This window comes from Protopterus annectens, chromosome 17.part0 (genome assembly GCF_019279795.1).
Source record: "Protopterus annectens isolate FY-2018-M chromosome 17.part0, PAN1.0, whole genome shotgun sequence".
Lineage (NCBI taxonomy): Eukaryota > Metazoa > Chordata > Ceratodontiformes > Protopteridae > Protopterus > Protopterus annectens.
The window spans coordinates 76,170,456-76,192,950 of NC_056751.1; the positions used below are offsets into that span (position 1 = coordinate 76,170,456).

General features: G+C 41.5%; 1 protein-coding gene across 1 annotated transcript in view; it reads left to right on the plus strand.

The window, feature by feature from the left end:
* The window catches only part of TRMT10B (tRNA methyltransferase 10B), a 627,227-nt gene that overhangs the window by 250,680 nt on the left and 354,052 nt on the right, over positions 1–22,495 (plus strand). Inside the window, exon 5 of the mRNA XM_044059498.1 lies at positions 19,966–20,080. Coding sequence (XP_043915433.1) covers positions 19,966–20,080 — 115 coding nt within the window. The remainder of the gene's footprint in view (positions 1–19,965; positions 20,081–22,495) is intronic.

The window sequence follows — 22,495 nt, forward strand, 5'->3', positions numbered from 1 at the left end:
ACCTTCACCAAACATTATCACTTACCACTTTACTCTAAGACTAGAGCGGGCTTCGCCACTGCAGTTTTGCAGGGCCTTCTATCCTCCTCTAACCCTGTTTGACTCCTCCGCCCATCCTTAGCTTTGGAATTCTACCCAAGTGTGATGACTGCAGCAGGGTAACACGATCAACATAGTACAGTTTTGTACCTACCATAAATGTAGATGTTCAAGTGTATACCCTGCTGCAGTCCAGGGTGCCCTCCCTCCATCCCCTCTAAAACTAGCTGAGCTTATCTCTATTCTATACTACCTCTGTGGTGTATTTGCTTGTGCCTAAGGGTTTTGTTTTACTTTTTTCAAGATAGCTCTATATATATATATATATATATATATATATATATATATATATTTTTTTTTTTTTTTTTTTTTGCCTACCTATTAGGGGCACCTGACATCTGGGGCAAGAAAAACTGAAGAAAATGGCGTTGGATGCCTCTTGATATACCCCTGGCACTCTGACGTCAGGGAAGAAGCGACAGCAACCAACACCGGACCAAGACTTTGGAATTCTGGCTGACTGCGGGACCGCCTGACGGCAGGATAACCCAAGTGTGATGACTGCAGCAGGGTATACACTTGAACATCTACATTTATGGTAGGTACAAAACTGTACTTTCTCTACCTTGCCCTTTGGACTATCCATTACACCATAAGTCTTCACAAAGTCTAGCTTCAGCTGTAGCTCAGTGCAGGCTACAGGGTAGCCACATTTTTCCATAATTAGATGACTTGCTTAGCAGAGTATTTTTCAAAGTAACAGGAATCTCTCACTTGGGTGAGAGATCATTTACACAACCTGGGATTCCAGGAGAACATTCAAAAGTCTTTTTTTTAACTCCTTCACACAGGATTGTCTTCTGGGGGTGTTAGCTAGACACCTCAGTTCAGACCGTTTCTTCCACAGGAAAAAATAGATCTATATCTAGATCTATTTCTAAGGTTTTCAACTTAGACTTCAGTCTCTGAGAGGGAATATCACAAGATGTTGGGTTTCATGGCATGTGTGATTCTAATGATACCCCTGTCAAGACACCATAGAGAAAGATACACTGGTATCTGAAGTCTGTTTTGTCCCAGCACCAAACTTTGTTTTTTTCAAAACTCAGTGCTGGGGTTTGTCAAAAGAGAGGTCATTTGGTAGAGACAGCAAACAATCCTAAATCCATGTTTCCCCTCTTTCCCTCCCTTCCAAAAAGCCATCATCACAGACCCCGTATACTTTGCTTGGGGAGTAGTTTCTGTAGGAATGAAAGTGCAACGTGTTTGGCACACCAAGGAGAGGCACGAGCACATAAATATAAAAGAGATCCTTGCCCTGCTCAAGGCTCTCAACTCTTTGAATCATCTTTGGCCCCCAAGACCTCCTTGGGTTGTTACAGACAATACTACAGTCATGTGGTACATCAACAAGCAAGGGAGAACCAGGCCATACCCCCTTTGCAGACTAGCCATGTTAACTTGGGATGTAGCTTCTGTGAGGATGTCTGATATTGTTATCTGTACAAAAACTCTTGAAAGGCAAACCAAATAAGTACAAGAAACATACGAAGACGTAGTAAAAGTCAAGAAACTTTTTATTTAGCGCTTTCGTCAACGATAAGTTATGACTTCTTCAGAATAAATAAATCTTCCACCAAAACACATTAAATAGTTTTCAGAAAATGCACTTGCATACTTAATATCACTCAATTAAGCATTAAGACCTTCTGTTTAAAGCTGCAGACTCCAAAATTTTCAAACCTACTACTTTTATATGTCTAGTGACATGATTTTAACACACTAAACCAACAATAAATATAAGTGCTAAATAAATACACATTTATAAGCAATAAAATATAATATACTGTATATTATATTCATATGTTGACATCACAAATAGAATTCAGCTTTAAGTTTTAAATAACTAGTAAGGGATACTACTTAATTTAGGTCAGGGGTCTAGTGGCATTCACCCTAAGTTGCCAGATCAACTCTTTGTACTCTAGAAATAAATCAGCAGGTCCCCTTCTTTCATCCAACTCCACATGTTCACGTATAGCAAATTTAAAACTGTGGTTGGAGAAATTATTTAAATGCTTGGCAAGTGCATTATTTGTATTACCTTTACTAATGTCATACATGTGCTGATATATAGGTTCATAGGTAGATATTAGGCTATCTGCCCGAGGGCATTTATAAGCCTAGCCAGATTGTGTTGGCTTTCGCCGCCCCATTGATTAATTAACTGAGCCTCTGTCAAGCAGAGCCAATAAAGTGATCCCAGGGGTGTATTTTCTGTTACCCATCCACTCTTCAAGGCTTCTCTTGAAGAGTGTTAGTGAGGGGCTCTGCCTAATGTAGTTAGGAATTTTGTTCCAAAGCATGGGGAGTCTCTGTGACAGGAATCTATCCCTCCAGCATGTTCTATTTATTGTTGTGGCGAGGTTTAGCTCACCAGAGTGCGTGGCTCGCAGTGACTTGGATTTCTTTAGGTGGAGCATGTCCATCAATTCTGAGTTGGACATGGCTTTGTAAGTCAGGCAGAGATCACCTCTGAGTAAGCGATATGCCACTGAGTACAGCCGGAGTTTTTTCAGTCGGGCTGTATATGACATATGTTTGAGGCCAGTAATCCTTCAGCTGTTGGAAGTGTCTTGTGAGGTACATCCCAAATGGGGCATGGTACTCTATGATGGGTCTTGATGAGTGACGAGTAGAGGGGCACTATAACCTCTTTATTTCTAGATGCGAACCACTTAGTAATTAGATGGGCCACATAGAAGGATTTCCTAACTACTTTGGCAATATGATTGTCAAAGGAGAGATTACTATCTACCTGGGTCCCCAGATCTCTTATTACTTTTTTTGTATTAAAGGGGCTGCCGCCTATGTGGTAATTCGTGGGTGTTTTGTTTTTCCCAAACGGGATGACAATGCATTTTTTGTATTTAGCTTGAGGCCATGACTTTGACACCAGGTGTCTGTCTCAGTAAGGCCTTTTTGAAGGATGTCCGTGTCAGCCGGAGAGTCAATTATGGCTCCCAGTTTGCAGTCATCTGCGAACTTGGTTAGCCATAGTCCTCCTGTGTTTGCCTGTACTTCTGAGAAATATATGCTGAACAGTAGTGGTCCCAGAACTGGGCCTTGCAGGACACCACTTGTGACTGGTTTAGAGTTGGACCTGGAGCTCTCTATTCTTACCGTGTGAGTTCTGTCTGTAAGCCAGTTGGCAACCCATCTTGTGACGTAGGGGTTTATGTTCAGGCCGGTCAGTTTTTCTATAGTACTGGAGTGAGGAATGGTGTCAAATGCCTTGGCGAGATCAAGGTAGGCTGTATGAACCACCTTTCCCTCGTCTATGGCCTTGGTGACTGTCTCGAAGAAGTCAACCAGGTTTAGTAGGCATGATCTGCCCTTAACAAAGCCGATCTGGGTCGGGTGAAGTGTTTGGAGGTTCCCAGTGTCTTTGTTAATGAGTTCCATGATGATGCGCTCCATAGCCTTGCAGACCAGGCTAGTCAGGCTTATGGGGCGATAGTTACCAGGTCAGTTGTGGCCCCTCCTTTGTGGAGCGGGATAACCATTGCAGTGCACCAGTCTATGGGCACGTAGCCTGTAGAGAGGCTGAGGTTGAACAGCATGTTTAGGTGGGGGGTTAGTTAGTTCTGTAGTTCGTGCAAGATGCAGCCTGGGACACCATCTGGCCCCATTGATGCTGTGTTTTTGGCTTTTGAAAGGGCTGTTTTCACCTGTGCTTCTGTGATTTCCGGGACACTACTCTTTTCCGGTATTGTTGTGGGCCCTTTTGAAGGTGAGAGGGGGGTGAAGTTTGCACTGAATCTATCTGCCAGGATGTTGGCAATATCGGTAGGTTCAGTATATTTTCTGCTATTTTGCACTAGCTCAGAGCATATCTGCGAGTTGCCACTTAGATTCTTAGCGTAGCTAAAGAAGGCTTTGTAGTTATCTTTCGAATCCTTGGCTATTTTTCTTTCAAAGTTAGCCTTGGATGATTTTATGAGGGACCTTAGTTTCTTATTGATACTGATCAGGGATGTCTTTCCTTCTTGGGATTTGCTTTTTTTCTGAACTAGTTTCCTCCTTTTGTTGTATAACCTGTTTTATGGCAGGGGTCCACCAGACTGGTTTCCTTCTCTTAGGGGAGTGAGTTTTGGTTTTACTAGGGATGGCACAATCCATGCATCTTTGTAGGTGCTCATAGAGTGCAATTGTAAAGGATTCTGCATCTTGGGCAGTGTTATCCTTTAGCGTGTGGGCTGTGAAACTTACCACCTCTGCCTTAAGTAAGGTGAAGTTTGCTTTAGAAAAGTTTTTCACTGTGGTTTCCTTGGTTGGGGGTGGTGGTGGGGTGTGGACATCCAGGGTGGTTAGTTTATGGTCTGATCTAACCAGTGACTGGTTGACCTCCGGTACGGAATATCTGTCGCCCATGTTGGTGATGACCAGGCCCAGTATGTTGTGGCCTCTGGTAGGAGAGTTTACCAGCTAATCCAGGGCATTTGAGTTGATAAATTCCAGGAAGCGCTGAGCCTGGGAGTTTGTACTCAAGTAGTTTTCCCAATTAATGGTAGGGTAATTGAAATCGCCCCAATATCAGGGTGTTCGGTAGGACCTTCATGTTTTCCAGTGTCTCCAGAAAGGCGTAATGGTAGTCCTGGGTGATGGAGGGTGATCTGTAGCAGGCCACAATTTGCAATGCAGATTTGCCCGATGTTAGTTGCACATGGAAGATCTCAGAGGTATCGTGCTGCGCCACTAACCTGGAGTTATGGGTATCCTTGATGAATATGGGTACACCCCCTCCTTTTGTGTTTTGGTCCGTGTTCTGTGGCCGAAATGTGTGGTATGAGTTGTAGCCCAGTAGTGCTGGAGTGCTCTCTGGAGCCTTGAACCAGGTTTCAGTTACTGCACAGATGTCGACATTCTCCATACTTAGGAGTGCTTCAAGCGCATGCATTTTGAGATTTAAACTCCTGGCATTGAGTAGCATAACCCTCATTTTTTTACTTGTGCTGTTTACGGAGGTGGGTTTGAATTTTGAGCCTTGCCTAAAAATGGCACTATGGGGGCAGCAAGAGCCTTGGCCAGTATTCGAAAGCCAAGGGGTGATAAGGTGCAAGCCGTCTCTTGTGAAGCAACACGACTTGTCGAGCATGTCATCCCAGGCTGACAGACACTGGATCCCCTTTGAATGACACCAGAAGCTTAGCCAATTGTTGAAATTGATCATTTTTTCTTTATACTGAGGTATCATTCTTGGTGAGGGCAGGATGCTACACAGGGTCAGGGTCATACCCACCTGGGCTACATGATCAGAGAGCTCTTCCATGTCTCTTTTCATATAGTCCAGGGAGGTATGTCTCAGGTCATTCACACCAACATGAACAATGACAGAGTCATATTTGTACTTGTTTTGGAGTGATCTGAGTGCTTGTGTTATGTGGCAGATTCTGGCTCCCCGCAGGCAGAATCTTCTCCTTGTCCAGCTTAGTGAGTGGGGCGTCAGTGTGCCTGACTATTGAGTCAGCTATTACTAGTGTGTTAGGTATGTTATTTCACCTTATGGGCTGTGATTGTGCGGCACATTGATTTTGTGTTTTTATGTGTTGTCTGGTTTGTGACGGGAGGTGCAGGATGTTCTTCATTCCACATTGCTGCAGTCCTAACAATTGGGTAGTCCGCTGTCCCAGTCGGCCCGAATACCAAAGTATATGGCTGGCGCCGGTCAGGCGCATTAGTCTGACGTCAGGACGTCAGGGTACTAATGCGCATGACCGACGTCATATCCTCAGTCTTTTTTGCCGCATGGTCCGATGCAGAAGCAGTTTTGCGAGTGCAGGTTGGCGTTCTGAAATTTTCTGAAGTCGGAGTTTCAGACCGAATCAAAGTTGGCTAAGTACCCGTTGGGAGTATTTTGGTTTTTCTTGCCTCAGTATTTAACGGATGTCAGAAAAAGTGAATAACTGTATTTCTTGTGGGAAACAGATACCTCATAGGGATTACCATACCTTGTGTATACCTTGTTTAGGGCCTGAGCACGGCGTTGTTGGATGCGCTCTTGTGCTAGATTTAACAAACGCACTATTAAGAGAAGGTTAGACTGTGCCAGGTTAGTTTTGGGAAGCGTTGTAATTATAAAATGCCGCCGGATGCTCCGACGCCCGCTTCGTCCAAAAAGCGCAAGGACAAAGCAGCAAAGCCTAGATTGGAAGAACCGACAGTCCCGGACGCCGGTTCTTTAGAAACTCAGTGGAGCGGAGGTTCTGCCAGGAGTTTCTTTGGAGTCTCAGGAGAGACTTTACTGTTACAGGATGTGTCCTCTCAGGAGGTAGGCCAGGCTGAAGGGGCTTCTCAGGTGGCTGTTCTTCCTCTCTTCCTAAGGTGGTTAGAGCCTCCCTTCTGTTTCCAAGGCTTCTTTGAGAGGCAGGCCAGGTTTAACTTCAGTGGGGGTTTCTCCTAGCTCTTCAGGATCTTTGCCTAAGAAACATATGCTTAAAATGGCAGAGGATTTGATTACTATGATTAGAGGTTCTATGCCCCCTCCTGATAAGAGGCCTAGGGTGGAACCTGAGTTTGAGAGTTTTGAGCAGTGCTCGGAGGCTTCTGAGTCTTCGGCTGAAGACTTGCAGGAGTATCCTCCTTATTCTGATTCTGATGTGGATGATTCTACTCCTTCAGCTTCTCCTCCTGAGGATTTTTCATTTTCAGAGACTCTTCATTCCATGAGGGAGCATTTTAAATGGGAAGGTCAAGATTTCTCTGATTCCAGGAAGAGGCTTAGGAATTCTTGTTTTACCCCAGCATAGGCCTTTAGCTATACCTCCTGTTCTGAATGTGGTGGAAGATGTTTTTGCAGAGGCTTCCTGAACCCTGATTCTTTGCCTCCTGCCCCAGTTAAACCAGATAGGTACTATAGGGTGCCTGAAGCTCATAAGTATCTTTTAAGAGTCCTAGGGCAGACCCGGAAACTGTCTCTCAGGGGCCTAAAGGTGTTAAGGCTTCTGTTGTTAAAAATCCTGTTCCTCCTGATAAAGAGGCAAGGGCTTTGGATAGATGGGGAAAGAAAGTGTATACTTCTTCCACTTTAGCCATGAGGGCGTTGAATTGCCAGTTTCACATGTTAAAATATCAAAATTATCTCCTTTCACAATTGAAGTCTAAGGTGGATGCTCTGGCAGAAGGTATTGAGTGTAAAGAGTTGCAGGATTTAGTTCATGTGTCTGAACAAGTGGGTAAGCATTCCTTGCAATGTGGTTTTGATGCGGTGCAGGCCTCCTCGAGGGTGGCTGCCACTGGTTCTGTTCTTCGTAGGCACGCCTGGTTGAGAGATCAGAATTTAGCTGAGCATGTTAAGACAAGGATTTTGGATGCTCCATTACAGTTTGACGTGTTCTGTGGTACTCCTGTGGAAGCAGTTTTATAGAAAATGGAGCACAAGGCTAAGCCTATGCAAACTATTAAAGATTTTTGCAGGTGCAGCCTCCAAGTTTAGTAGAAATTGGCCTACTAAGGGATGGACATATCCTGCTTATGATTCCCAGTCTAGGGGTAGGTCTAGATGTGGTAGGGGCAGAGCTCAAGGTTCTTTTAGGCCTAGAACAGGAGTTCACCTGCTCAGACTTCTGGTGAGGGCAGGGGTCAGTCCTTTCGTAAACAGACCCAATGACCTGCCTTTTCAGCTTCCAGTACATTCTCGTCTTTCAGCACCTTTGGGAGGAAGGCTGGCTCTTTTCAAAGAAAATTGGGATTTAATTACCCAAGACAGATGGGTTTTGGATATCATTCACCACGGTTACAGATTTTATTTCCATACCTTGCCTCCTTTCAAAGGCATGCCAGACATTCCTCCTCTACAAAGAAAAGAGGCTCACAAGCAAATTTCTCTGTTACTCCAAATAGGGGCCATTCAGCCGGTTCCTGTGCCAGAAAGGGGTCTAGGATTTTATTCTCGCCTGTTCCTAGTACCAAAGAAGGGGAACACGTGGAGACCAATTTTGGATTTATCTATCCTCAACACTTATCTGGACATTCCCAAGTTCAAAATGTTGACGTTACAACAGCTTTTACCTCTGCTGGGCAAAGATAACTGGATGGTAACTTTAGATCTCAAGGAGGCTTACCTTCATGTGCCTATCAGACTAAGTTGCAGGAAGTATCTGCGTTTTCGAGCTGGAAATTCCCATTATCAGTTCTCTGCATTGCCCTTTGGCTTATCTACTGCCCAGAGTATTCACAAAGGTTCTGGCTCCAGTGATAGCTTACTTCAGGCTAAAAGGAATACAAATCTATCCTTACTTGGACGACTGCCTGATTCTGGCTCAAGAAAAGGAAGACCTTTTACAGCATTTGGAATATGTGATAGCAGTGCTAAGATGCCTAGGGTATTCTGTGAACGAAATAAAGTCCAGTCTAGTACCCTCTCAAGACATGTGCTTTCTGGGTGTGAGACTGAATACAGCAGCCCAGATGGCCTTTTTAACCCCGGACAAACAAAAGAATCTTTCCATTTACTTCCATCAACTATCTCTTCAGTCCAGGCTGACTGCAAGGACAGTCCTTCAAGCCTTAGGGTTCATGGCATCTTGTATTCTGGTGCTTCCCAATGCCAAACTGCATATGAGGAAGCTGCAATGGTATCTCAAAAATGTATGGACACAGCACTGCCAGGATTTGGACACTGTCATTCAAATAATACCTTGCATTCAACAGGAATTTTTGTGGTGGGCTCAGGAATGTCACCTAAACAAGGGACTCTCTGTGACCCGGCCAGAGGCGAGTCAGATTCTAACGACAGATGCCTCAGACATTGCTTGGGGAGCTCATCTAAATGGAAAGTGGATACAAGACAAGTGGCCTGCCAGACTACAACATCTACATATCAACATGAAGGAGATGTTAGCAGTCCAGTTTGCATTAATGGCTTTCAAGGAGTTACTTCTTCCAGGGCAGGTGTTGATTCTAACAGACAACACAACTGTCATGTGGTACATCAACAAACAAGGGGAACACATTCTTACCCTCTATGCAGGAAGGCAATGATTTTATGGGAGACTGCGCTCAGCCTGCAACTAACTCTTCAGGCAAGGTTTCTGCCAGGAGCACAGAACTCCTTAGCAGATGTGTTAAGCAGACAAATCATGGATCCCCACGAGTGGAAACTGGATCTTCATGTATTTCGGAAATTGACAGTGTCATGGGGAACTCCAGACATAGATCTGTTCGCTTCTCCACTAAACCACCAGCTGCCAAAGTTTTGCACAAAGAGGTTTCATCACACAGCTTGGAAAGTGGATGCTCTTTCTTTCAGTTGGAAAAATCTTCATGTGTATGCCTTTCCACCTCTGCCTCTTCTCCCAAAGGTGCTCCTAAAGGTCAAACAAGACAAGCCAAGGATGATTTTAATAGCTCCAGATTGGCCTCGGCAACACTGGTACCCATTACTGAGGAGTCTGGTAAGGAAGCCTCCTTGGCCTTTACCTTTGATTCCACACCTGTTGTCTCAGAGGGCGGTCACCTGCTCAATGTCAAGCTTCACTCTCTTCATCTAACAGCCTGGCATATTCTGTTTTGAAACACAGCAGGTCTCAACTTCCTCAACAAGTTTTAAATGTGATTATGGAAGCCAGAAGACCTAGTACAAGGAAAGTGTACTCAGAAAAATGGAAGAGATTTTTATTTTGGAGTGCAGCAAAGAATTTGGAGATTTCTGAGCCTAATTTGAGTGTGGCTCTTCAATATCTTACTGAGTTATTGGACAAAGGTTTGTCTTTCTCTTCCATTAAGATTCATGCTGCAGCAATTTCAGCTCACTATGATTGTGACCCACCATTGTTTTCGCATCCTTTGTTCAAGCAATTTCTTAGAGGGGCAAAGAATATAAGACCCCCACGTAGAGCTCCTACTCCTGCTTGGGATCTCAATTTTGTGTTGGAGAAACTTACTCTACAACCTTTTGAGCCTGCAGCTACTGCTGAATTGAAATACTTGTCATGGAAGACTGCTTTTTTGTTGGCCATTACTTCTGCAAGAAGGGTTTCTGAATTACAGGCCCTTATGGCAGTAGAGCCTTTTTTGATTTTCCATAAGGATAGGGTATCATTACGTACTAATCCTTCTTTTATGCCTAAGGTGGTTTCTAGTGTGGCTTTAAACCAAACTATTCATTTGCCTACTTTCTATGCAGATCCCCAAAATAAGGGGGAAAAGATTTTGCACACTTTAGATGTACACAGGCAGTTGCGTTATTATTTAAGCAGGACTAAGGATTTTAGGCAGTCTCAGCAGTTGTTTGTTTCTTTTGCTTTGAGTTCTCAGGGCAAGCCTGTGTCAAAACAAACTATTTCTAAGTGGATTGGGTTTTGCATTGCATTTTGTTATTCCCATCATGGCAAGGAGATTCCAGCTGGGATTAGGCCTCATTCCACTAGGGCTACTGCCACATCAACAGCATTTCTAAGGGGGGTGGCAACTAAGGATATTTTGGAGGCAGCTACTTGGAGTTCAGTGCATACTTTCTCTAAGCATTACCACCTTCCTCTCTACTCTAAATCTAGGGCTGGTTTTGCCACAGCTATTTTGCAAGGCATGTTGACAGCTCCTGCTTCTTTATGATTTGCCAGCCTCCCTTACCTCTGCTTTGGGATTCTACCCAATTGTTAGGACTGCAGCAATGTGGAATGAAGAACATAGTACAGTTTTGTACCTACCATAAATGTAGATGTTCGAGGATCCACATTGCTGCAGTCCAACCCTCCCTCCTTCCCTCTGTGTTTAGGGGTGGTTGTGTGGGTGAGGTTATACTCTTGTAATTTTGTATATATTGTACATATTTTTGGTGCAGGAGTGTTTGGTGTTTTGGTTTTGGCCTTGTCTTTTTAGGGTCTTCTGACATCTGGGGCAAGAAAAGACTGAGGATATGACGTCGGTCATGCGCATTAGTACCCTGACGTCCTGGCGTCAGACTAATGCGCCTTGACCGACGTCAGCCATATACTTTGGTATTCGGGCCGACTGGGACAGCAGACTACCCAATTGTTAGGACTGCAGCAATGTGGATCCTCGAACATCTACATTTATGGTAGGTACAAAACTGTACTTTTGGAGTGATCTGAGTGCTTGTGTGTTGTGGCAGAGATTCTGCCCCCGCAGGCAGAATCTTTCCTTTCCAGCTTAGTGTGTGTAAGGCCAGTGTGCCCTGACTATGAGTCAGCTATTACTAGTATATAGGGTATGTTATTTCTTTCACCATAGTGGTTGTGCGGTGCATTGATTTTGTTTTTTTGTGTGTTGTTGTCTGTTCTGTGACGGAGGTGGTTTTGTGGGTGTCTGCTTTGGAGCTCTCTGATGCTTTTGCAGGTTTTTATTTAGAGCCTCTGAGTATGATTTTGTGTATTTATGTGTATTTTTTGCCAGTGCTGGTTTAGTAGGTCTGTGTGAGGCTGGAGGTGTGGTGCAAGTGTTAACCTTCTCCTCATAACTGTCTGTTCCAGTCTTTAGGGGAGAGACCTTAGCCTTCAGTTTGGCTGTATAATTGCATCTCTCGCATATGTTAGTGTTTTGTGGTAGGAGGAGAGGGCTGTCTGTGTACATGAAGCAGTTGTAACATTGCCTCAGGATACCCAGATTCACCAGCTGGACTGGAGAGTACACCTGAAGTTGCCCTTTGGTCATGCCTGAATAGTAGGGTGAGCTGCTTAGTCACCTGGTTGGTGAGGGGTGGATAAAGAGCCTTGCCCTACTGGGCAGTTAAGTGTCGTTGGGGTATATTAGTGCTTGCTATTAGGTCTGAGCAAGTGCTGGACTGTAGGATGCTTTTTGAGTGCTTAGTTTGAGAGTTAGACTAGTTTCAAGTGAAAAACTGAAGTGGAGACGTAGTGAACTTTTTGAAACCATGTGCATGAATGATATTAGGACTCTATGTAAAAACATTTACCCAAAGGAGAGATATAAGTTAACAGAGGATGAAATTAATTTATTGTCCAGTATTTCCAACAACAAATTAATTAGAGTCATAAAACCAGATAAAGGGGGTGGGTTGGTGGTGATGGCCCAACAAAGATATGTGGCTAGCATGTCTGGTCATTTGTTTGGGGATGGATATGAACAAGTATCCCTTAACGAACTGAACATAGCATACAGGAGTATAGATGTCATTTTATATGATTTGTTATTAAACAATCAGATAACGAAAGCAGAGTATGATTTTGTATTACAGAATAGTCCTAGGATCCCAACGATATTTGGGATCCCAAAAATTCATAAAGACACCACCAACCCACCCCTTAGGCCTATAGTCGATGCTAAGGCATCAAAAACTTTGACTATTGCTAAGTTTTCTTGACTTTCAATTAAAACATTGTTTAAAGAAATTTCCACATATTATCTAAGATTCTTGGGACTGTTAAAGAAAAATCAGACAAGAATTTTACAATGACAAAATTATTCTAGTAACAGTTGCTGTGAAAGACCTATTTAATGTTAAACCCCATCAAGAGAAGATAGAATTATTTTATGATTTTCTTTGTAGGCACACCCAACATGTGCATTCTAGAATTCTAACTTTTCGAACCTTGATGGAAATAGTTCTAGAAAATAATTATATAATATTTGAAGGATGATTATTTAGACAGACATCAGGTGCTGCCATGGGGGCTGCATGCGCCCCTATGTTCACTAATATTGTCCTTACACAATGGAAGTTGTCTATGGTCTTTCCTTCAGAAGGTTTTAAGTACTGTAAATTTTATGGGAGATACTTGGATGACATCCTGATTTTTTGGGATGGGAATTCAGACCAGCTAAGTGAAGTTTTATTTTTTCTTAATTCAAATATTTCTTTTTTACGATTCACAATGGATACCAATTCAGATAGTATTAACTATTTGGATATCCAGATTAGCAAAGACAGGGTAAACAAAAACTTTGTTTCGACCATTTACAGGAAACCAACATACTCGAACACCCTTTTACACTTTGAAAGTGGACATCCCTTGCACCAAAAAAAGATCACTTGTCAAGGGACAACTTGCGAGGTTGGCCAGAATGGTTAGTGAGATTGATATGTTTTATAAAGAAAGGGAGGTTTTATTGATTATGTTGTTGTGAAGAGGGTACCCTGAAGAATTGGTGAGGCCAATATTAGAAGAAGTAACTAAGAAAAGAATAACAGGTCACTTTTTTCCACTGTTGGGTTTAAATATAGATGAAGAGATACATGTGTCAAGGTCCAGTAGTAACAATACTGGTAGTATGAGTAACAACATTATGTACTAAAATGTACTGACAATGACCTATAATCCACAATTTTCTTTGATTAAAGATATCTTAGTAAAAAATTGTTTCATCCTTCAAAATGATGAACAAGTGGGAAGTAAAATAGGTGATGAACCATTAGTGGTATATAAAAAGGACACATGTTTTAAGAACATATTAGAACAGAAAAAAGAAGGTGTGAAACACAGAAAGAACCATAGGATGAACAAATGTGGACACTGTTCACAATGTAAGTTTATTTTGGAGGGGGACAGTGTTGAAATTAAAAAATATGATGTGATAAGATACTACCATAAAAGTAATTGTGGAACCAGAAATGTGGCATATGTCGCTGTGTGCCAGGATTGTTACAGATATTACATAAGGAAGACAAAAAATACTCTTAGGACACATTTATATCAGCACATGTATGACATTAGCAAAGGTAGTGCAAATAATGCACTTGTTAAGCATTTAAATAATTTCTCCAACCGCAGTTTTACATTTGCTATACTTTACCATGTGGAGTTGGATGAAAGAGGGGGGAACCTGCTGATTTATTTTTAAAGTACAAAGAGTTAATGTGGCAACTTAGGGTGAATGCCATTAGTCCCCCCTGGGCTAAATGAAGTAGCCTCCCTTACTAGTTATGTTAAACTTAAAGCTGAATTTTATTTGTGATGTCAACATATGACTATGATATACAGTATACATTTTATTACTTATAAGTGTTATTATGTATTTATTTAGCACTTATATTTATTGTTGTTTTATTACTGCGGTGGTGGTGCTGCGGTAGCGTTGTTGCCTCACAGTAAGACGCTGTCCAGTTCGATTCTAAGATAGAGTGTCTTCTGCATGGAGACATGCGTGAATGGGCGTACCTAGGTTGAAGGTTGTGCGTCAGGCTGGCAACTCGGCACGTAAATAATCTACTGCCAATCATTAGCGGACCGGAGTTCTGCTGTGGTGACCCCTAACCGGGAAAAGCCAAAAGACACAACAACAACAACATTTATTGTTGTTTTATTGTGTTAAAATCATGTGACTAGACATATAAAAGTATTAGGTTTAAATTGAAGGTCTTAATACTTAATTGAGTGGTATTAAGTATGCAAATGCATTTTCTGAAGACTAATGTGTTTTAGTGGAAGATTTATTTATTCTGAAGAAGTCATAACTTATTGTTGACAAAAGCGCTAAATAAAAATTTTCTCGACTTTTACTACGTCTTCATATGTTTCTTGTACTTATATTGTTATCTGTGCTGGCATGACTGGCTAAAGTTTTGTAAATAATTGTAAATTACCCTGTGGTACAGATGCCATGCTAACTATAATTTTGTAAATAAGTTTGTCTTTTGATTATCACTGTGATTTATGCAAGATGTTTGAATATCAAACAGGTTTCTTCTGGCTGACTAAATGTACATGTTCTTTGTGGGGAGAATTCTGAATGCATGTTATACCAGAGTCAGCTGACCTAGGTGTGATGTCATTGTGTGCCAGGGCTGAGAGAATATAATCTCCACTGCAGCTGTTTGTTTACTTTTCTAAGTCTGATATGAGAGTAGAATTCTCATGGTAGCTTCCTGTTACTTTTGAAAAAGATCTGCTATAAAAAGCAGGTTCTGAGTCAGTTGTTTAGTTATTGTTCAGTAGTTCTTTTCCAGAGCTGTTCAGCAGTAGTAGTCCATTTGTTTCCAGAGTAGTTGTACCAGTCGCTGAGGACAGACAACAGGATGGAGTGTGGACATAATTTCTCATCTTGCCTTGCAAAAATATGAGTATAATCTTGCTAAGTTATTTAGATTAGATAGGGAAAGTTAATCTTCAGATAGTCAGGGAACTACAGCTAGTCAGAGGTTTTCTAAACTCAATGTGAGATCTGTCCTATAGTATTATCTTCATATTTCCTGTGTGTGAAACTCTGATGTTTATTGGAATCAGATGTTCAGTATTACATGTTATAAATCCTTTTATTATTATTAAATGTACTACCTCTCATTGTGGCTAGTTTTATAGTTAATATTTTTTTAATGACTTGAGAGTGTTTATGCTTATTGTCATAAAATCCAGGGTCACTCCAAAAAGCTGTACTACTTGGGATACATACTACCATTTGTTCCAATATCTATTTTTACCCAGTATAACTGAACACCCTTTTGAAGGGTATTGTGGTATTTGACTGATGACAACTGTTACTTTGTAATTTGGGAAAAGAAACATCAGGTAAATCTGTGTCAGTTTTTACCAAGAGTGTGTGTATGTGTGAATATCAGACATTTGAGTGTGTGTGTCAGATACATAGAACTGGGACACAGTTTTCTGCAGTGGTTAGTGTGAAGACTCGTTTGGGGACCTGGAGTGAAGCATATAGTCCAGTTCCAGGTTTTGGAATGTTCCTGGTGTACCCTTAGGGGAAAGTGTGTATTTCTATTCCTGCTTTTAGTGAAACTCCCTTACCAGAGAGAGTGGTCAGGCTAAAGACTCATTAGTTACTGCCCTGGGGTAAAGAGGGCTCATCAAAGCTGAGTAGGAAAAGGTCAGTCCCCCATGAATGGAAACTAGACTGGGGTATTCCAAGATTTGTTCCATCTGTGGGGAGTTACTCAAGTAGACCTATTTGCCTTCTCTCAGAACAATCAGCTGTGAAGATTCTACTGTAGGACTCTATGCAAGAAGTCTTGGAAGACAGATGTTGTTTCTTTTCTTTTCCTTGAACAGTAATATTCCTGCATGCTTTTCCACCCATTCCATTAATATCCAGGGTACTTCTGAAGATTCAGGAGGAGTCTCCCAAGATCATTGTGGTGACTCCCTTCTGGCCCAGGCAACATTGGTCCTCCCTTCTTGTGGAAATGGTCAGGAGAAGCTACCTCAAGCTTCCTGTCAGATTAGATCTACTCAAACGAAATCAGGGTGTTTGACACACACTGACCCCAATCAACTTCAACTGACTGCCTGGATGATAGGGTCTTAATTCCCTTTAGGCAGCTGTTTACTGAGGATGTGCAACAGGTACTAATGGAAGCAAGAAAGCTTGCTACAAGAAAATTATATATTAGCAAGCGAAAAATATTTTTAGTTGGTGCCAACAATGTAACCAGCACCTATTCAAGACTAGTTGTTCTCTGGCTTTACAGTAATTGTGTGCCTTATTACCCTATGGCCTTTCTTACTCCACCATCAGAGTTCATTTATCGGCTGTTTCAGCATGTATGACCATGGATCCTCCTCTTTCAATGAATTCTCATGTCAAAATGTTTTTGAAAGGGGTTTTGCATGAGCGTCTTATAAGAAAATCAGTGGCCCCTTCGTAGGATCTTAATTTTGTGTTAGAGAAACTAACACTTAATCCATTTGAACAAGCTATTCTAGTTGACTTGAGGTTCTTAATATGGAAAACAGTTTTAATGATTGCTCTGACTAATCAGCCCTGTCTCATTTTCACAGAGACATGGTTTCTTTGAGAACTATTCCTTCTTTTGTACTTAAAGTGGTATCAGAGTTTACTTTAAGCCAAACTGTCCATCTCTCAGTTTTATTTTCCTGAACCTAAAATGAGGGAGAAAGGATACTCCATACCTTGGTTATCCACAGACAACTCAAGTACTATTCTGACAAAATGAAATCAATTTCAGTTATTTGGATTAGTTGTTAATGTCTTGTGAAGGTAAGAAGAACAGACAACCTGTGTCAAAACAGGCTATTTCCAAATTGTTGTCTAAGGCTTTTACTTTGTGTAATACTCACCACAACAAAACTATTCCAGGCAGGGTCAAGGCCCACACTACCAGGACCTTGGCTTCATCTTTTGCTTTCTGGAAAGGGTTGGATTCTAAAAGTATTCAGGAAGCATCATCTTGGTCCTCACTGCATATGTGTACAAGGTATTACAAGCTTGATTCCTTCACTAGGTCTAGATCAAGCTTTGCTAAGACCATTCTGCAAGGGCTATTGGACCCTTTTCTTTCTATCTCCCAAATGTAGAAAGCTAGGGTAAACTACCCATATAGCTAAGGCCACTGCAGAAGTGATTAATAGGATGGACATAGTACTTAACCGTAACCGTAGATGTTCGAATGATCACTGCTACAATAGCTGCTCCTTTCCTCCATCTCCCTTGGATTTTGGTGCATTGTTTATGCCAGGGTATGGACTTTTATTTTTTGTTGTTCTTAGCATTGTGCTTTCAGGGCTCAGCCTTCCTCTCTCTCTGTTGGCATGAAAGCTCTGAAGGGCTTGAAGTCCAAACCTGTCGGTTTAGTCAGCTCACCTCAAGCTGATTGACAGTTTGAGTGCATGGAAGTTGCCCTGAAGCTTTGGAAGCTCTCTGGTTGTTATTGTTCACAGGATAAACCCATATAGCTAAGGCTTCTGCAGCAGTGAGCATTCAAACATATACTGTGATGCTATGTGACTTAAAGACTTTTGAGGGGAGGTCTTTCTCTCGCTTTCCATGCCATTACAGTCAAAATGGTAAAAAGCGAAGAAGTGACTGAAGTGACAGTTTTGATTCTTATGCAGGTTCCTTTCTGAAATCAGGTCATTCAGCAGATTCTCCAATCTGACCCTCCAATAGCCTTATCATCGTCTCTGAACTCCATAACCTGGCAACCTCCAAACACTCAATCCCACACAGTTTGGTTTCATCAAGGGGAGGTCATGCCAGTTAAATTTGGTCAACTTCTTTGAGACAGTCACCAAAGCCATGGATGAGGGGAAGACTGTGCACACTGCCTACCTTGACCTGGCCAAGCATTTGATACTATTCCCCACTCGGGTGTAATAGATAAACTTTTTCAACTAGGCATCAATCCGTATGTTACCAGATGGGTAGCAAACTGGCTCACTAATAGAACCCACCTAGTCAAAATAGGGGAAGCCACCTCAAGCAGTAGGCCTGTAGCAAGCGGTGTACTCCAGGGATCGGTCTTGGGGCCTCTGTTGTTTGGGATATACTTTTATGACGTGCAGACCAAAACCAGTGGGCTATGGCTGACCAAGTTTACAGATGACTGCTAGCTGGGTGCTGTCATTAATTCCCCTAGTGATGTGGACATCCTCCAAAAGGGTCTCACCCAAACAAATGACTGCTGCCAGAAACATATCCTCAAACTGAATGCCAAGAAATGCGTCATCATCCCCTTTGGGGAGAGTGACGTCCCCACAAATTATCACATTAATAACAAGGTCCTAAGCATGCAGTCAGTCGTGAGGGACATGGACACCCAGGTTTGATAGTAAGCTAACTTTTGACCACCATATTGCCTCCATTGTATGGAACACTTTCTACATGACCACCTCATTAGTAAGGGTTTCTCATCCTAGGGACAAGGAGGTCATAACTTCCCTGTATTCTTCCCTTATAAGACCCATTATTGAGTACAGTGCCCCTTTCGGCATGTACCTCACAAAGTGCATGCAGCAGCTGGAGAGACCACAGAGGCTCCTCACCAGGAGAATCCCGGACCTCAAACATCTTCCCTACACAGATAGGCTAAAGGCCCTGTCCCTCTACTCAGTCTCATACAGACTCCTCAGAGACGACCTCTGTCTGGCATACAAAGCAATCTCAGACCCCGCCTTGATGGGACTGCTGCATATCTGCAAGTCAAGCTCCACTTGAGTAACCCAGCCTGAGTAACCCAACCTCAGCCTGGTCTGTGACATCAGTAGGACTTGTTGGCGGGACAGATTTGTGTCCAATAGACTCCCTCTCCATGTCAAGCAAAGTACCTCATTAACCCTTTTTAAGCACAACCTGGATAACTGGATGGGGAGCAGAAAATACACCCCTGGGATTCCACCTGTGTCCCTGCTGGACAGGGGTATCGGGTGCTGACTTGTCGGAACATAGGCTAAATTCGTGGCTAGGCTTGTAAGGGCCTCAGGGCCAATAGCCTAGTAACTTCCTATGATCCTATAAAAATATTTAAACTTCAGTTTAATTACTTAAACTGCAGAATACAGAGATATAGAATGAAGATTTAAATAAGAAAGTAATAAAACCTGTACTATTGAATTTGTCACAAAGATAAAGTAAGTCATGTAACATGAACTAGCACCCATAGTATGAGTTTTAGTGACATCTTAGGGTCATCTTGAGCTTTAGTTGTTGGGAGCAAGTGATGCTATCATAAACCTTTGAGAGAACAACCTTGTTTTATTTGTTATTCTTTTCACTTGTTCTATGTAACTATTACAGTATATCAGACAGCATCTTGTAGTGGGCAGTTGCCAAAATGGTTAGAAATAAAATGTCGCAGTTAACTTTGTAAACTTTTTTAGTCTGCCTTGGAACTAATTTGACTTAACTCTTCCTTGCACATATATGTGATATAGCTTGAACTTTTAAGGAAAACAACCAAAGAGTAAGTGTCAAAACTTTTAAAGCACTGATTTTTCATAACTTGTTGCTATCTTTGTGTAGTATTTCATGTGTTTTTCTAAGAAGTAATATGTAATACCATTTCACAATACATTACAATTCTGACATCTTGGTCTCTAATGGCCACAGCTATGCATTATGGCTTTAGGTAATACATTCCTCAGATATAAGAATGCTTATCAAGGTGTGACATAGTATGCTTATGATTTTCTCTGTATTCTGAAAATATATTTTCACTATTTACATTTCTTCTTTGTTTTGTATTGCAGCCCTTGAAAGCCTGCTCACAAAGCGTGATTTAAAAGTAATAACTAAAGAAAAGCTCTTAAAAGCAAGGGACTCAGGACCACGGATTTGTATTGATTTGAGCATGACAGATCATATGAATAATAAGGTATTGTTCCCATTTGGTACTGGTGCTGTTTGATTACTTTCTCTTTCTAAGGATTATTTATGGTTTAGTATAGTGTGGACTGGTACACGTTAACATTTGAAAAGAAACAGCTAGCATTTAGGAGCTTGAATTCCATAGCAATCACTTGCCCATCTTGTAACCCTGTGAAGTCAGTTAGCTATACTTTGTTTATTCGTATCTGTTATTTCTGAAGCGCACATTAGCGTAGTACAAACGTCCAATATTTTTATTATAAGGTGAGTGCAACTTACATAGGCTAGCACTTTAACATGTTTGCAAAAGTATTATAATTACTTAAGTTTTCAGCTTTTCTCGGACTAACATCTTTGCTTAGTTGGTTAAGCCATTGTCTTCAAACAAGCCATATTCTTTTTATCCAGATATGTTCCCAGACTCTTATCTGTAAATAAATGCAATATTTTACTGTGTACATCTATCTGACATGCTTAGTGATGTGTCTCTGCCAGTTGCAAAGGAGTATATCTCACTACAGATACTTACCAACTTTAGCAAATCTGCTGACTAAATGTGCATCTCATAATGTAAATAATCCATCCACAACCCTTTTTCCATTTTTGCACATGAGGTTGGGGTGTTACTTCAACAGTGACAATCACCTAGAGCCAACATTTACTCTGTCGGGTGGCTAGCTCTGCCACTGTAGTTCTTTTACATCGTAATCACACTCACACCTATGGCCAGTTAAGTGTGTCCAGTCCACCTACTACATGTCTTTAAAATGTAGAAGGAAACCTGAGCACCTGGAGGAAACCCATGCACACACAGGGAGGACATGCAGACTCTGCACAAAAGGTACCCCAGTTGAGAATCAAATAGGAGAACCTGTTGCTGTGAGGCAACAACACTGTCCGCTGTACCACTGTGCCGCCTTCTAAATACCAAATGTAGTACTTCCAGAAAGATAATCTAATGCATTCTAGATTAGCTGTTACTGTTTTATATTTGTATATTTTTTATACTTTTATGAATGTCTGTATATGTAACACAAAACTGTAACAGGTATGGATATGTATGTGATTGCTTATCTGCACATATACAACATTGTTCATCTATGTAATTCCAGTCTGTAATCTACATAAGAAACAGTGTTGTGACAATCTTGTTTCTAAGCTTTTTGGCCTGGGTCATGACTAAAAAGGGTCTTCAGACCAGTGCATCCAACTGGTTAACAAACTCAAATAAATAAATGAACTATGCTGTTCTAAATAAGTCACTTGAGTAAGTAAAACATCCCAGGTCATTCCCCAGCCAAGAAAGCTGACCCTTGTGCCTGGTTGACTCTACCAGACTTAAAAAGTGACATCTGTGACAGATCTTTTTGGTAGTAAAAACTTTAAATGTCACTTACAGATGATGTAAGCATAGTTTTTTTTTAAGTTGGGACCACTAAACTCAAGCAGGCTATCTTCTTTTGATATTGTTTAAAACAATTGCTAGATCCCTGCTTGACAGTGATCCATTAAACAGTTCCATTCCTCTCCCCTTCTCCTGTTGTTGCTTTTACCTTTGATAATTCTTGCAGTGGCATACAGGGCCATAATTTCCCTGTTCCTATCATAGGGCTTTGAATTATTATTAGTAAGTCTTAAATCGTAATTATCCGGTCTGCACATCTGTTTAGACTGCAGTAAAGAATAATTAACTGGCAGTGTCAGTAAACAAGAAGTCTATTTTGTTAAGTTGAATATACTTATGCTTTTTTTTTTTTTTGCTGTACCTGTTAGCACGTATGTATTTGCTTTGCTTATAGTGATGCTTCTTCTTCCTGGATTCCTACTGAAAAGGGACATTGCAAGTGAGGGCAAGCCCAGTTAACAAAGTGTAACAGAAAACAAACTTTGTGCAATTCTCGTATAGATAATGACGGATTTAATAGGAAGAAGAATCCCCAAGGACTAGCATTGCTGGTGTACTTTTAGGATTCATGTGCCTCTTGATTGTCCTGACAAATCAGTTCTAATTGACAATGCAGAGGCCAGCCTCAGTTACATCCTTTGTTTGGTTAGTCTTGAAGAGGGACCTCATGATTTCATTAAGTATATTGCTAGGAACTGTAACCTTGCTTGCATGTTGTTGTTCAGCTATTTTTGCTTTGGTGACAGTCCTTTCACTAATACTGCTGTGTACCCTTGATTTTATTAATTGTGATTCTTTTAAACCACTGCATATCACCTGATTCATCTAATTCTGCTGTCCCGTGTCTAGGCTAGCCCTGCTAATGGTTCCTCATTGTGTTTAACTTGGTGAACATATTGTGTCTATTAATTTTGCTGAAGCCATGTGATTCTGTTAACCCGGCTAGTGTCGTCTGTCCTCTTTTAAGCATGTAGACACCTGACTAATTTAATTCTTTTGAGATCCTTCCCAAGGTCA